This window comes from Ranitomeya variabilis, chromosome 3 (assembly GCF_051348905.1).
Source record: "Ranitomeya variabilis isolate aRanVar5 chromosome 3, aRanVar5.hap1, whole genome shotgun sequence".
Taxonomy (NCBI): Eukaryota; Metazoa; Chordata; class Amphibia; order Anura; family Dendrobatidae; genus Ranitomeya; species Ranitomeya variabilis.
In genome coordinates this window covers 659,895,268-659,911,526 of record NC_135234.1, presented here as the reverse complement: position 1 = coordinate 659,911,526, position 16,259 = coordinate 659,895,268, and the positions used below count along the sequence as shown (strand labels likewise).

The 16,259-nt window shown below is 44.7% G+C and overlaps 1 protein-coding gene across 2 annotated transcripts in view; it reads right to left on the bottom strand.

Moving 5' to 3' along the window:
* SLC4A8 (solute carrier family 4 member 8) overlaps positions 1 to 16,259 on the bottom strand; it is a 305,062-nt gene that overhangs the window by 49,093 nt on the left and 239,710 nt on the right. For both annotated transcript variants that reach the window (XM_077297836.1, XM_077297837.1), the window contains 3 exons: positions 6,668 to 6,755; positions 5,073 to 5,219; positions 3,471 to 3,571 (listed from right to left, as the gene is read on the bottom strand). In XM_077297836.1, the coding sequence (XP_077153951.1) occupies positions 3,471 to 3,571; positions 5,073 to 5,219; positions 6,668 to 6,755 (336 nt within the window). The remainder of the gene's footprint in view (positions 1 to 3,470; positions 3,572 to 5,072; positions 5,220 to 6,667; positions 6,756 to 16,259) is intronic.

Sequence of the window (16,259 nt, the reverse complement as noted above, 5' to 3'; positions counted from 1 at the left end):
ACACACTGACGGTAAAAACAGACCAAACACTGATGACACACTGATCGTAAAAACAGACCAAACACTGATAACACACTGACGATAAAAACAGACCAAACACTGATGACACACTGACGGTAAAAACAGACCAAACACTGATGACACACTGACGGTAAAAACAGACCAAACACTGATGACACACTGACGGTAAAAACAGACCAAACACTGATAACACACTGACGGTAAAAACAGACCAAACACTGATGACACACTGACGATAAAAACAGACCATACACTGATAACACACTGATGGTAAAAAGATGAAAGGCGGATGACACACTGATGGTATAAACGGACACACGGTCCTTACACTGATGACACACTGATGGTATAAACGGACACACGGTCCTTACACTGATGACATACTGATGGTAAAAACAAACTAAACACTGATGACATACTGATGGAAAAAACAGACCAAACACTGATGACACACTGATGGTATAAACAGACACACGGTCCTTACACTGATGACATACTGATGGAAAAAATAGACCAAACACTGATGAGACACTGATGGTAAAAACAGACGAAACACTGATGACATACTGATGGAAAAAACAGACCAAACACTGATGACACACTGATGGTATAAACAGACACACGGTCCTTACACTGATGACATACTGATGGAAAAAATAGACCAAACACTGATGAGACACTGATGGTAAAAATGGACCAAACACTGATGACACACTGATGGTAAAAATGGACCAAACACTGATGACACACTGATGGTGGAAACGGACCTTACACTGATGATATACTGATGACACACTGATCCAAAGCACTGACGGTACAAACAGGCACACGGATCGCACACAAATCCATAACACTGAGGACACTGGCACCAATATTTCATGTATGTGTTTAAATATGGACGTGTTGAAAAGGCCAAGAGAGTATATAATATTGGGGTCAATTTAAATTAGGATTTTCAGATTTTGAGTGGTGAAAGTGCACAATTTTATGTAGTTGTTGTATCAAGCTTTTATCAGTTTGTTTGTTGTGTGCCTGATTTTACCATCGGGGTGGCTTCCACTTTTTATGTACGCAAAAAAATAAAGGTTCCATACGTCTCCTATCCATTAGACCCATGTTTCCCAAACTCCAAACCTCACATCCCCATCCCCCAACAGATCATGTCTTCAGGCTTCCCTCATTGCACAAGTGAGAACCTGCGATCATCTAATTCACTGATTATAATGCCATCACTAAGGAAATTGAAAAAACATGATATGTTGGCGTGCGGGGGGCCGTGAGGACTGGAGCTGGGAAACACTGTACTACACAGTGAAAATCAAACAGCCCTAGGAGGCTACACTGATGACATCTGTGTCATGCCCGATTGTTTTTTTTTTTCTTTTTCCTTGACCCATTGACATGAATTGGCAATGTGTGATTTGCATGTTGGATCGAAGTCTGACATGTCTCTATTTTTTTAAATCAATTTTATGCTTTGAGTCTTGTGAGATTCCAGACTAGCAATGGACTATAATTACTATCCAATATACAGTGTGTCCATAAAGTCATGGTGCACTTTTGACCAGTCACTGGAAAGCAACAAAAAATGATAGAAATGTGAAATCTGCTCCAAATAAAAGAAAAACGCTCCCAGTTTCATACCTATTCAGTGCAGTTCGATGTGGGCTCCAATTGTTGCCCTACACACATCCAAACGATAACATAAGCTTGAGGTTGCATGATGTCACAGACCTGGCAGTGTATTAATCAGAGTTCAGTTTATCAGGGGTTAATCTGACTGGGGGCTCAGCAACAGCTTAAATTAGTTTGTGTTGTTTGATTGGTTCTTGTTATCTCTCCTCATGAACAGGTCTGATATGATCGGGCCAGAGAAAGGGCGCCAAAATGTAAACTATAAAAGTGCACCATGACTTTACGGACACACTGTAGTGCCGGATTAAAGGAATTTTTCTTTACTTCTTGATGCAATGTGATTTTATGTAAGAAATAATAGGCAATAATGGCCCCAGGGTTAGAATCAGGGAAGTGCTTGCATCTTTTGACTCAATTCTGACTTTATAGATAAAGATATAGATAAGATGTTATTGGAGCATGCTCCTGTGCTAACTGAGTGTCTTCGGCGAGCTCGAATAATGTTTGAGTCCCTGCGTCTGTATGTCTCACAGCTGTTCATCAGCCGAAACACATGCTGAGATTGCCTAACAAACAGCCGTGGGGACTCAAACATATTATTCGAGCACGTCGAAGACATTCGGTTAGCACATGAGCATGCTCCGATAACATCTTATCCCAGCACGTTCGCTCATCACTACCATCTACCAATGACAAGATGACTTAGTAAATGAGCTTATACACTTTTAATCAAAATTGTAAACCAAGTACTTAATTTTTCTATAATATACACAATAGTGGACTTCATGAATTCATTAATTGCAGAGTGAGGTTACATCATGTTTTTACAGATAGAAGTAATGAGTAATGCTGCACTGCTTTAATTTAGAAATGGAATATTAGGGTAGGTGCACACGGTCAGTAAGTGGCAGCGCAGTGGACGCAGCACATGTCCGCTGTTGTCCAAACTGTTGCCGGCTTTTGAACGCATGTGATCACTGAACCGTCCATTGTATGGGTGAAAAATATTTAGAATTGAGAGTCCTCAGTGGTTGATACCATCTTTTCAGTTAGCCATTAAAAGGTAACAAATTGCAAGCTTTCGAGACTACATACGTCTCTTCATCAGGCAAAGACTAAAACAAATTCTGAAGAATCACATATTTATGCACAACATAGTATAGAAAAAAAAAAGGGAGAGGGGAAAAAAACCATGGATAAGCCTCTCCCTTTTTTTTTTTTTTCTATACTATGTTGTGCATAAATATGTGATTCTTCAGAATTTGTTTTAGTCTATGCCTGATGAAGAGACGTATGTAGTCTCGAAAGCTTGCAATTTGTTACCATCTTTTCAGTTAGCCATTAAAAGGTATCAACCACTGAGGACTCTCAATTCTAAATATTTTTCTATCTACTGGCTAACACGGTACCAAGATATATTTCTTCATTGTATGGGTGACATTTATCTTGCGTGAGACTCACGTCTCTGCAAGATAAATAGACATGCTGCGGTCTGGAAAGACGCACCGCATGTAAGTCTCCACAGGTGATCCGCGGGCGTCTTCATTTACAGATTGAAGATGCTGAAACTTCCACATATTTCATGTTACATAGAGTTTGCAGATTCAGATGTGTGCGGCATTTCATAAAAATGTCACCTCTCCGCCCCCATCACATCTATCCTGCAGATTCTGGCTGCCACGTACATCCTGATTCTAGAAGACCGTTGTAATCAGGACACAGTGTAGGGCCGAGTCGGCCCGTGACCCTGCTCTCCTGGGTGGACGCGGGGCTTCTGCCGCTGCTTCACAATACTACACGCCACACTCACTGACCTCCCCGTGCGCTGAAGTTCAGGTCCGCTGTGCTCGTGCTCCGGCTCAGGATCCACATGGCAGACATTTCCATTGGGGACTCCCGGCATCTTCCTTTTCTCCTGAAGGATGATTAAGCAATAAAACCTTTTACAGTGAGATGCAATGATGGAGGAACACATCGCTGCTTACCCAGTTATCGTTGTGTGAATAGCACATTGATTCATTATACGCAAACGGTCAGGGGTTCTACAGAACTGCAACGCAACCTCGGTTCATTACACGGATAGATGAGCAACCCCATTACTATAAAATATGGCATAACGATGCCAGCTAAATCATAGATTTTTCTTGGATAGATGTAGCCAGGGCAAATTCTCCTGTTTTTTGAGGCAATGCTCCTTGCATATAATTTTTGATTTTATGGTTTGCTTCCAGTGTTCACATTTTATCATCCAAAGGCTACCAGATTGTTAAAACAATAAATGGACATGGTACTCCCCTTTTTCTGCACCATCCTCGGCTCTCCATTGCTGCCATACTTTGGCTGAGATGCTGAGGTCAGTGATTGACTGCAGTGGTGATGTGCACTGTAGTCATAAGTTGACTGCCGCAGCCTGTAAACAGACACTGGGGCAGTTGCAGAGCGCTGTTGGGCTGTATCAGCCCAATTTATTAGTTCAATCCTCTGCCAGTCTATGGATGATAAAATATTAAAACCAGAAAAGCCCTTTAAGCAACTTTCTAAATAGTCTTACAATTGTTCTACTGTTTTGCTCTGTCGATGGGGCGTGACTGCTTGCGTCATGCTGTTTGGTAGCCAAATCCCCAGTTAGACAAGGGGGATCCAGCTGTCAATCAGCATGACGACAGCAGTCTCTCCCAATTGACGGAGCTGAGTGGAAGAGAACCTGCTGCTCTGACAACGTGATGTCAGTGGAAGCAGCTTATCGCCGGCAGGAGTGGTCTGTGATCCCCCTCTACCGGTAGAGAACAGCGCCAGATACAACAGGCAGGTAGTTAGAAACTACCTGCCTGTTAGATCTTAGGATCATTGTAAAAAAATAGTCCTGGATAACCATGAACATAAGTAAAAATAATTTTTGTTTCTATGGCAGTTAGGCTTTTTAACTACTCTATAGCACTTAGGAGACATAATCTCTGTGCATGTGATAAAAAAACTGGAAAAAAAATGGGTTAATCAGCACTGCCGTTTAAGAAGAATGAAGAGATCTAGAATCCAATTGTAAGTGGTTTATTGGTCAACATGTTTCAAAATTTTACAACTTCTTGATCAGGACAAACCACAATATCAAATATCATATTGTGGTTTGTCCTGATGAAGAAGTTGTAAAACTTTGAAAAGCGTTGACCAATAAACCGCTTACAATTGGATTCTAGATCTCGTCATTCTTCAACGGCAGTGCTGATTAACCCATTTATTTCCAGTTTTATCACATGTATGAGGCGGCAATTAGTTTCAAGCTGTGGATCTATAGGTGAATAAGCCTGGATATATCTATAGAGGACCAGTGATGCTTTATACCAATTACGTTTTCACTTTCTGGATGTTACAGTAAATGTATTTCAGTACGATGAAGTTCCGGTCATGCTGAGACTCACTTGAGAAGGAACGTTCTTTGGTGGCTCAATTCTGATGGATGGGTCCCATTCTCCAGGTGGGAGCACAGTTACTTGATCCAAGAACTCGTCAATCCCAGCTAACAAGTCTCCTCTGTCCTTCGCTTTGTAAGCAACATCATGGAAAATCTTTAAACGCATTAATAGTTTATGACGGTAATTGGCAAGGACGCCGGTTGACATTTTATACAATCCTGCCATCAGAGTCAGATTTGGCTTTTAAACCTTATTATAATACATAACTCAGGTTTCTCTGCGCCATTCATGATACCCTTTCCTTTGAAGCCCCCACCATATGATTTAGCTCACTTTGAGGCATTAAGGACACACACACAGTATTAAATAATGATTCTGAACAATTAAAGCATTTTTTGCTGATTTCCAATCAACTAAACAGGTAAATACAATGTGTGCAGAATTATTAGGCAAGTTGTATTTTAAAGGATTATTTTTCTTATTGATCAACAACTATGTTCTCAATCAACCCAAAAGACTCATAAATATCAATGCTTAATATTTTTGGAAGTTGGAGTGGGCTTTTTTTTTTAGATTTGGCTATCTTAGGAGACTATCTGTTTGTGCAGGTAACTATTACTGTGCAGAATTATTAGGCAACTTAATAAAAACCAAATATATTCCCATCTCACTTGTTTATTTTCACCAGGTAAACCAATATCACTGCACAAAATTTAGAAACAAACATTTCTGACATGCAAAAACAAAACCCCCCAAAATTAGTGACCAATATAGCCACCTTTCTTTATGATGACACTCAACAGCCTTCCATCCATAGATTCTGTCAGTTGTTGATCTGTTTATGATCAACATTGGGTGCAGCAGCCACCACAGCCTCCCAGACACTGTTCCGAGAGGTGTACTGTTTTCCCTCCCTGTAGATCTCACATTTTATGAGGGACCACAGGTTCTCTATGGAGTTCAGATCAGGTGAACAAGGGGGCCATGTCATTATTTTTTCTTCTTTGAGTCCTTTACTGGCCAGCCACGCTGTGGAGTAGTTGGAGGCATGTGATGGAGCATTGTCCTGCATGAAAATCATGTTTTTCTTGAACGATACCGACTTCTTCCTGTACCACTGCTTGAAGAAGTTGTCTTCCAGAAACTGGCAGTAGGTCTGGGAGTTGAGTTTCACTCCATCCTCAACCCGAAAAGGTCCCACAAGTTCATCTTTGATGATACCAGCTGGTAACAGTACCCCACCTCCACCTTATATAGGGTTTTGATGTCATTAGACAACACCATTACAGAAATGCACATCACCTGATTCACTTAATTGGTAGTCGGCTCTCAAGTCTGAACAGCTTGGAGTAGGACTACATGTTTAAAAATATTATTTGATCAAAATACAACTTGCCTAATAATTCTGCACACAGTGTATAGAGCAAAGACTGACCCTGGTGAGAGGCTCTTGGCAAAACCAATAAAACTGATCATATAGAACAATGCGTTATCAAAAGAAAACAATGTTATGCAACATATGCCAGATTACCCAAAACTTCACTCCAAGCTATGTTATCCTCTCGTATAGACACATTAGGTTAACATACAGAACACCATACCTCATCTGTCATTATGGTAGCCATTGATCGGCCAATCTCATGGTATTGTTGTGCTTTTCCTACTGGCCCCAGCAAGATGAATAAAAATCTGAAACACAAATGGTGAAATAGAAGAAAATGACAAACATTACCAAATCTTTTATATTAAAGTGGTATTCCTATCTTGTCCATTTATACCACGCATCATTCTAAAGAAGAGGGCCCGATGTGTGCCGCTGTCTGTGGAGACGTGGTCGGAATTGCCAGTAATTTATAAGGGAATTCCAACAACCACTCCACTAAACACAAAGCATGATTGGGCCCCGTACCCAAAATAGATGATGGTCCCATTAGTTAGACCTGGATCTACTGTACTTTTATGGCATATCGTGTATATATGTGAAAAGTATGAGATGGAAGCACCCTTGTCACGAGTTTACCACAACAGAGAGGAGCAAGAAGACCGCAGCCTTTGATTTCTCCTACTCCTGATTAGAAGTATTTCACCTTCATATTAAACAATGCAAGTTTATTTTAGCAGTGAGGGGTTAATCTGCTTCGTTGAGAACCCTTGAAGGATTTCCTGTGTTAAGGCTCAGCTGTGCATTGTTAACCACTCCCATTTACTATATAATCTAGGCCCTGGCTAGCACTCATTGTCAAAGTTAGCTTATGCTGCATAGCTGGAGGTTGTTGGAGGTTTGTTACTGGAGAAGGTGTTTGGTGAATTTATCTGTGACTGTTTCTAGGTTTTGAGTGTGTGATAATTCCCTTTCTTTTCCTACTTTGATGTAATACCCATCCTCCACTCCCCAGTGTTTACCTCTGTTGTGTGTATGAGTATATTTGCATGTTTGGTATTTTCCATCCCTGTTCATATTACCTTGTTAATCTGGTTGGTGTAGTATGGTACACCATTACTCCCCTTTTCCCTGGGTGGGGGAAGGGTATAGACTAAGGGGGGACTGAGGAGCTAAGGCAAGGTACATGGCTCTGGCATCTTCACCATCAGAAGTAATCTGGGGAACAGGACAACGACAGTCGTGACAACCCCTTTATTTTAGTCCTTTTTAAGCTCTGTTCACATCCGCACTTTGAAAACTGGTTCTCCATTTTTCAATTTGGATACCTGCTGTGATTTTTGTTTTGTTGAAAAAATGGAACTAAACAGAAGCCAGAAAGTCAATGATCAGTTACTTAGTGCAGTTGAAAAAAGACAAACGTACATCAAGTTCCACAAAACAGAACATTGAAAGGGAATTTAAAAATGCAGGTGTGAACATAGCTTTACATAAATAATTTAATTTATTTTGGGGATACTACATTTCCAATTTTCTTTTACTTTGCAATATAGTTTACAACTGAATGCTAAAGTGAATTCACGGGGGGCGTGGCTACTAAGAAAAAGCCTGAGCGCTCATGTAAGTAGACAGACTTGGCGGGAAGAAACAACGCGTGGCAGGGACCAGAGGGTGCTCCGACTACTGAGCACCAGAAGAGCGCAGGCCCTCACTCTGGCTTCCCTGCAGTAACTCATAAAGACTGTGACCAGAATCTTGCCGTGTGCCCGCTGGCTCCTGTGACACAAGGTGACAGAAGCTTCGGGCCTGTGAGTGACGCATTCGTACCGCTCAGGAAGGACTTGTTGACTTCCTGTGAACTGTGCTCTGATTCCCTGATGTACATCTGTCAAGCCACATTGGGCTCCGTTAGTGTTGTGCACTATACTGCACTGTAATAATTATAGGGGATAACTCAGGAGACTCTTTGCGTGGAACAAGACAACTGCACCTCCTATACATAGAACAACTCGGCACAGACGGCGACAACCGTGGCACACGCTGCAAACACGTTTCCTGCAGCGGTGCTCCAGGTGCGCCGAACGTCTGTGGAGAAAATCGAATCTACCTGAAGATTTCATCCATTATAAGTTCATGCTAAAAACATACAACTCTGCCCTTCACCTCTCCAAACAAACCTATTTCAACACCCTCATCACCTCACTGTCAAATAACCCTAAACGTCTCTGACACTTTCCAGTCCCTACTCAACCCAAGAGAGCAGGCCCCAACCACAGATCTCCGCGCTGATGATCTGGCCAATTACTTCAAAGAAAAAATTGACCACATTCGACAGGAAATCATCTCCCAATCACTTCATACCATGCACAGTCCTCCCTCTCCCAGTGCATCTAGTTCACTCTCTGACTTTGAACCAGTTACAGAAGAAGTAAGCAGGCTCCTTGCATCTTCTCGCCCGACCACTTGCACCAGTGACCCCATTCCGTCACATCTCTTCCAGTCCCTTTCCCCGGCTGTCACCTCTCACATAACAAAAATATTCAACCTTTCCCTCACTTCCGGTATTTTTCCCTCCTTATTTAAGCATGCCATCATACATCCATTACTTAAAAAAACATCCCTCGATCAAAACTGTGTGGCTAATTATAGACCTGTCTCTAATCTTCCCTTCATCTCTAAACTCCTTGAACGCCTGGTCCACTCCCGTCTTACCCGCTATCTCTCTTCTCGACCCTCTTCAATCTGGTTTCCGCTTTTTACACTCTACTGAAACTGCCCTCACTAAAGTCTCTAATGACCTACTAACAGCTAAATCTAATGGTCACTACTCTGTGATAGAAATATATATATCATGTAGATCTCACTTGCATGTATACTCCTCTATAATCATATATACTCATATACTCACAGCTAATATATACATTATAATCAATGGTTTAAAATGGCTGACATGAACTGATATAAGCCAGACAGATTGTATGGGGTTTTCCATCTCAAAAGCGGAACTTGGGCCAGATGTCCTGAAATAATGCCTAGAATATAGCTGAATCTTGCTGAAACGGCAGACCAACAGTGTCAGATGTATTAAGTGCTGATCAGATGTCTCAACTCTGTCCTACATGCAGAGAGCTTAATTCTAGTTGCTTAATCAGCAGTCATATGAGCGTTAATCACAATATTCCATATATGTTTAGATAACCAATGACAGAGGAGCTAGACAATATGGTAATTAACTAACCACCCCTAACCACTCCTTTCTATATGCTATCATAAAAACTATGTATGTACAATAAAGTATCAGTATTGATGGAATGTTATTGACGCAACATGGTGTGCAGTCTCATTCCTTGAGCGCTCAAAATACTCAGTCTTATTGGGAGCGGCCACAGCACACACAGGGATAAATTTATCCAACCTAAAATTTCCATATCAAATGGCGCCCAACGTGGGGCTAACTAATACATGGTATGAAGTGGCAGCAGAGCTTACATCGTTTAGGTGGTACAGAAAGTTATGTGAGCAAACCAGGAAGTGGTTTTTTGTGTGTATAAGACGGGAAATATCGGATCAGTGCAGTCTGCTTTTAGCAGAATCCATGGTATAGGTAGTTATGTTTGCACAGTATGTGGTGCGCACCGTCTCTCCCTGCAGAGAGAAGGCATCATTGCTCCACTCTATTGTTCTCGTTCTTCTCTATTCTCCTTTTTCTCTGTCACTCTTTCTCTCCTCATTCTTCTCTCCCGCTCTCCTCTTTCTCCACACTTTTCTCTCTCTCCACTCCTCTATTCTCCTCTCTATCTCTCTTCTCCACACCTCTTCTCCTCCCTCTTCTCCTCACCCTCTTATCTCTCTCCTCCTCCACCCCCCCACCACACCTATTCTCCTCCTTATCTCTCTCCTCCACACCTTCCATCTTCTCCTCCCTCTTCTCCTCACTCTCTCTCTCTCCTCCTTCTCCACTCCCCCACCACACCCATCTCCACTCCTCTCTTCTCCTCTCTCTCTCTCTTCCTTTGTCTCACTCATCAACCCCTCCCCCTTCTTCTTCCTCTTTCTTCCTCTGCGTTGCCGGCTGGGCCAACGCCCAATTCAAACAATGTGGTGCTTACAGCACAAGGTTCTCCTTCTATGCCCCTGGCACAGTCCAGCCATTGCCAGTTGTGATATCGGGGAAAGAAGGTGAAAATCCCACCCCTGCAGTGGGCAACCCCCAGACGTATCAGGCAGCAGACAGCTCAGCCCTGGGTGCAGAGGGGGGAGTACTGACATCATCATCTAATCATCATCACCATGTATTGATAATGTACAACTTCAGCACCGGTCAGAGCTGCCTACATTCACACCAACATGAAACTATAAGCCTAATCCATCACAGCTTCAGCAAGGGGGGAGACATCCACACACACAGAGAAAAAGAAAGGCAATTTCTGAGTCCAAAATCAGTCAGTGTATGACCCCAGTACACGTTATCACAACTATTCCTCTGATGAAGATGAAGAGGGAACATCATACATGCTGTCCAGTACTAGGAAAAGAAACCCACAGGCACCAAGAATGCAGGGGCAGATAGAGGCACCACCATTACACTATGTGCACTGCACTTCAAGTCAGATGACAATCTTCCAGACCCAGGGATGCATCCCATGCCATTTTACCGAAGAATGTAGCAGAACCAGCGAACATATGCAGCCACCTGGAATGATCTCTGGGCCATGAATGGAAATAGAAGCAGGTGATGCACTCTGGCCCATCATGAAGGAACAATTCAAACTTCCAGCAGAATTAGATGTACACGCTTGGGAGTCAGGGCCAAAGCTAATTGAACAGCTCAGAGAGTGGGCCAAAGGCAGATTGGCAGGACAAACCCTCATCTTACATGACATGAGCCAAGACAAGACAGAGTCTGTAAAGAAGTTTCATGGCAGAGTAATGCAAGTATTCCAAGACTTGGGCTTCACCATTCAAGACCAGATACACAGGCAAATGTTGGCACAGGCCTTTGTGCATGGACTGAGACAGCCAATCAGGAAACCACTGATAGTGGCTAGGCCTGAGAACAGGTCAATAGCAGTGGACTGACCCAGCAAAAATGTTTTATGTGCGCCTAGGAGACTGTTTATTGCAGATTGTTGCCAAAACTGCCGCCATTATAGCACCACAAAGAGCGCAAAGGAAACGGGTGCCGTGCTGCTGAGAACGCCAAAAGGGGAGCCAGAGGTGAAGACGCTGCAAAGTGCCGATCAACACACCAGAAGAACCGCTGCAGACTCCAGAGAGGAGACACCGACCTCAATAAGGTTAGCAAAGGGGAGAAGCTATGTCAAACCAGGGGTAAGAAGTGATGGCAGATGCAGCCGCAGCCCCTGTAATGCCCCAAGACCTTGGGTTGGATGCAGCCGCCGGTCTCATGGCACCCCCGGGCCTCGCCACGAATGCACCTGCAGGCCCCATCTTACCACCGCAGCTTCAATCAGCAGGCCGGACCCCACTGCCGCTACAGTACCCATCATGCCTTTGTCCACAGTAGCCAAAGGGATTGAGTCCCAACCAGGGGTGCAGAAGATAGCCCCTCTCATGGTGACCACTGACTTGGAAGCGCAACCACCCTACGAAGACAGAAGAAGTGTCAAGTGTTGCATCTGTGGCAAGTTTGGCCATTTCCGGAACCAGTGCAAAGCACCCACGCCCAAGAAGAGACTGGACCCATGCAACCCAAGAGTTGGTCCAGAGAAACAGGTCAAGGAAGAAGTGCAGAAAGCAGTGAAGTACCCCGTCCATAGGACAGAGGCAAGCAAGCCAGGTCCGCAAGACACTACGCTCCTGACATGTAAAACGTCATCTGCAAGACCAATACCTCAAATTACCCTTAAAATGGATGGCGTTGTCAGATCCAACGTGGTGCAGCCAGAAGTGTGATGACACCTGTGGAACTCGCTGATCCCACCTGCCTATCAGAATCCTCTGTGCCTCGCATGGGCATTGATGGTCAAGTCAGACATTCTCAGCTTACAAAGCCACTGAGCATGTGCACTCAGCCAGGACACTCTATCCTGTCCCAGTTTGTGGTGTCAAAGACCTTCCACTCAACCTGCTGGGAGCGAACCTATTGCAGAAGCTGAAGGCAACCACAGTGTTCCAGGAAGATGGGACAGTGACACTTTCTTCATCCCTGACCCAAGAAGAGTCATGCTGGCGGTCCTACAAGAACCTTAAGCAACCGATGAGGCCTACTCAAGGAGGTACTGGACGTAGTACCGGAAAGTCTATGATCTGAGAGACCCCAGGACGTGAGAAAACCTCAAGTTGCCCCAGTACGGGTGTCACTCAAGCCAGATACCCCGTACCCTCGTAAGGCCCATGCCAGGCCTAGAGTCAAGCTGCCTCTGACCAACCGAAGGTGTACCTGGAAATAGGAAACATTGTTCCTTGCACATCGCCTTGCAATCCTCCACTTTTCCCGGTCAATAAAAAGACTGTAAAAGGAGAGCCAGCGAAGTTCAGAATATTACATGACCTGAGAGCTGTGAATGATGTCACGGTGTTTGAAACTCCAATTGTGCCGGATCCGCACACATGCTGCTCACGAACGTGCCTGCCACAGCAAAAGTGTTCACAGTGACCGACCTGGCTAATGCTTTCTCCAGTGTTCCCCTTCATCCGGAAGACCAGTTCCTGTTTGCCTTAATGCACCAGGGGGGACACCACACATGGACAGTGATGCCACAGTGGGCCCAGAACAGCCCTTCACAGTTCACCAAAGCAATGTCCACAGTCCTCACCAACTTGGGTTGCAGAACATGCAGAAGTAACCCTGCTACAATACGTGGAAAATCTACTCCTTCGTGCAATTGACTTTGACACGTATAAAGCCCATTTCCTTGTATCTCCTACTCTACCTGGCGGAGCAGCACTGCAAGATCTCAAAGAACAAAGTCCAGTGGTGTCTGAAGCAAGTTACGTTCCAGAGACACTGTATTGCTCATCAGGCGAAACGCCTGACAGATGACCGGAAGACCACAGTGGAGAAGATGGTTCCTCCAACAACTCCAAAGGTGCTACAGGCCTTCCTTGGTCTAGTTTCGTATTGCAGAGCCTGGATCCCTGATGCTTCTGTCCTAATGCAGCCTCTGTGTGAATACGTCAGCGTGACCCCGTTCCTCCAGACAGATGTGGCCTTCAGTTCGTTCAAGAAGTTAAAAGGCTCTGAAGTCTCAGCGCCAGCACTAGGCCTATCTGACTACGAGAAGCCATTCCGTCTCTACTTGATGAGAAAAGAAGGCCTTGCTACTGGAGTCCTGACGCAGCTTCAGGGGGGAAAGCAGAGACTTTTGGACTACTTTTCAGCTCGCCTGGATCCAGTTGCAAGGGGAGCCTCTTCCTCCCACTTTAGAGCAGCAGTTGCAGCACACGCCCTCCTGGACAGGACTACTGACATCAGTGGAAAAACCATTGGAAATCCTGGCTCTGCATGACATCTCAGCAATCCTCAACCAAACCCAGCCAAAACATCTCTCCACCGCCAGGCATCTTCACCTCCAGTGCTCTCTACTCCTGCCCGACAATGTCACCATCTCCAGATGCACAGTCCTCAACCCGTCCACTCTACTCCCACTCCCAAGGGGGGATACAGATATGGACCCTCAGATAAAAAGTCTGATCAAAATCTGCATGATACCTTCTGCAGGGATCTGAATTTGCTCCGGACGGATGACCATGATTGCTTCCGCATCATGCAACAGGAAACAGCAGGACTACCCAAGGTGGCAGAAGAGCCACTGACCAACCCAGAGTTGATCCTCTATGTGGATGGCTCCAGATTTGCAGATGATGAAGGAAGATTCCACACGGGATGTGCAGTGACCAGCAATCAAGAGATCCTGTGGTCCAGAAGTCTGCCGCCTAGTCTGTCAGCCCAGGAAGCAGAACTGATAGCGCTGATGAAGGCCTACCAGATGGCAGAAGACAAGACTGAGAAAATGTCAAGGTATTTGCATGGCATAGCACACGACTTCAGACCCATCTGGGCTGCAAGGGACTTCATCACAGCAAGCGGAACAACCGTGAAGCATCATGGAGCCATTAAGGACCTGCTGAACGCACTTCAACTTCCAAAAGTGGTGGCAGTACTAAAAGTCAAAGCGCATGGAAAACTAAACACAGTAGAGGCACGAGGCAACAACATGGCGGATATGGCAACCAAAGAAGCAGTCAAAGGAAGACAATATGGAAAAGTGGAAGAGGTCGTAGAGCCGGACGGCTACTACAGGACGGATGAAGACAGGAAACCTGACAAGATGACATCCTGGGATCTGCTCAAAAAAGCTGCAAGAGCAAGCCCCAAAGGACAAGAAGGAATGCTGGATGCAGAAGTGAGCAACACATGAAGAAGGAAGGGTATACTCAATGGACTACAAACCCTGTTTACCCCCGAAGCATGTACCCTATGGTGGTCCAGTGGGCACATGGGCCCACACACAGATTAAAGACACAGATGAATGATCCGATTGGTGCTTACTGGTTCGCTCCAGGGATCCCCTCCCTAACAGCCAAGTTCACTAGCAGCTGTCTGACCTGCGGCAAATGCATCCCTGGAAGAATGGAGGAAGTTCCCACACATCGTCTTGCCAGACCACTGTACCCCTTCCAGAGGATCCAGATAAGACCACATCGAAATGCCGCCAAGTGGAGGATTCGAATATGCCCTTGTGGTCGTGGACGTGTTCTCAGGATGGCCAGAAGCTTTCCCAGTGAGGAACCAGTCAGCAAAGACTACTGCAAAGAAGCTACTCTCAGAGACGAGATATGCGGCTATGGGGGCCCAGAAGTGATAGTGAGTGACCAGGGACCCGCATTCACAGCAAATCTCACACGGAGAGATCTATTCAGCAGTAGGGTCAGACTTAGGCCTACACACTCCCAATCACACTACTTAGCGTAAGGCACACTCCCAGAGGCCCAGGAAAGCTGTCACCATATGAAATTTTGTTTGGTTCTAGTCCCAGGTTAGGGGTATCCTTTCCCTCAGCAGCTGATTATGCAATATGATACTTTGTCTTTTTGTCTGCTTATGTAAATTGAACTCACCAAGAAACTTGCTAACATCCATTCTCGAGTTTTTTTCTTCATTGCCAGATCCAGATTCAGTGTCCGGTATGCACTCCTAGAAGCCAGGAGACTGGGAGTTGGTGAAAAAAGTTTGTAAGGAGAACACCACTCGATCCCAGATTTGATGGTCCTGTTCAAGTGCTGCTGATGACACCAAACTCTGTGAAACTGGAGGGAAGACCCGCTTGGATCCACTCATCGCATTGCAAGAAAGCTCCCCTACCAGAAGGTGACATCCAAGCCAGAATGATGTTGTGGCCTGACCGAAAAGATGACCTACCTGATAAAGACTACACATCGCTCACTACACATGCTATTGACTAAGAGACTGATTGCAACGAACCCCCGTTAGGGACAGATCTCCTGACCGCCCATTTGCGAAAAGTCTGTACGGAGTGGGGCGCAGGAGTTAGGCTTGTGTCAGTTCACCGACAGCACAAAAGAGTTGCAGCGCTTTGGGACAGGAGGCTAGGATTAGGGCAAGTGATAGAAATATACATATCATGTAGATCTCACTTGCATGTATACTCCTCTATAATCATATATACTCATATACTCACAGCTAATATATACATTATAATCAATGGTTTAAAATGGCTGACATGAACTGATATAAGCCAGACAGATTGTATGGGGTTTTCCATCTCAAAAGCGGAACTTGGGCCAGATGTCCTGAAATAATGCCTAGAATATAGCTGAATCTTGCT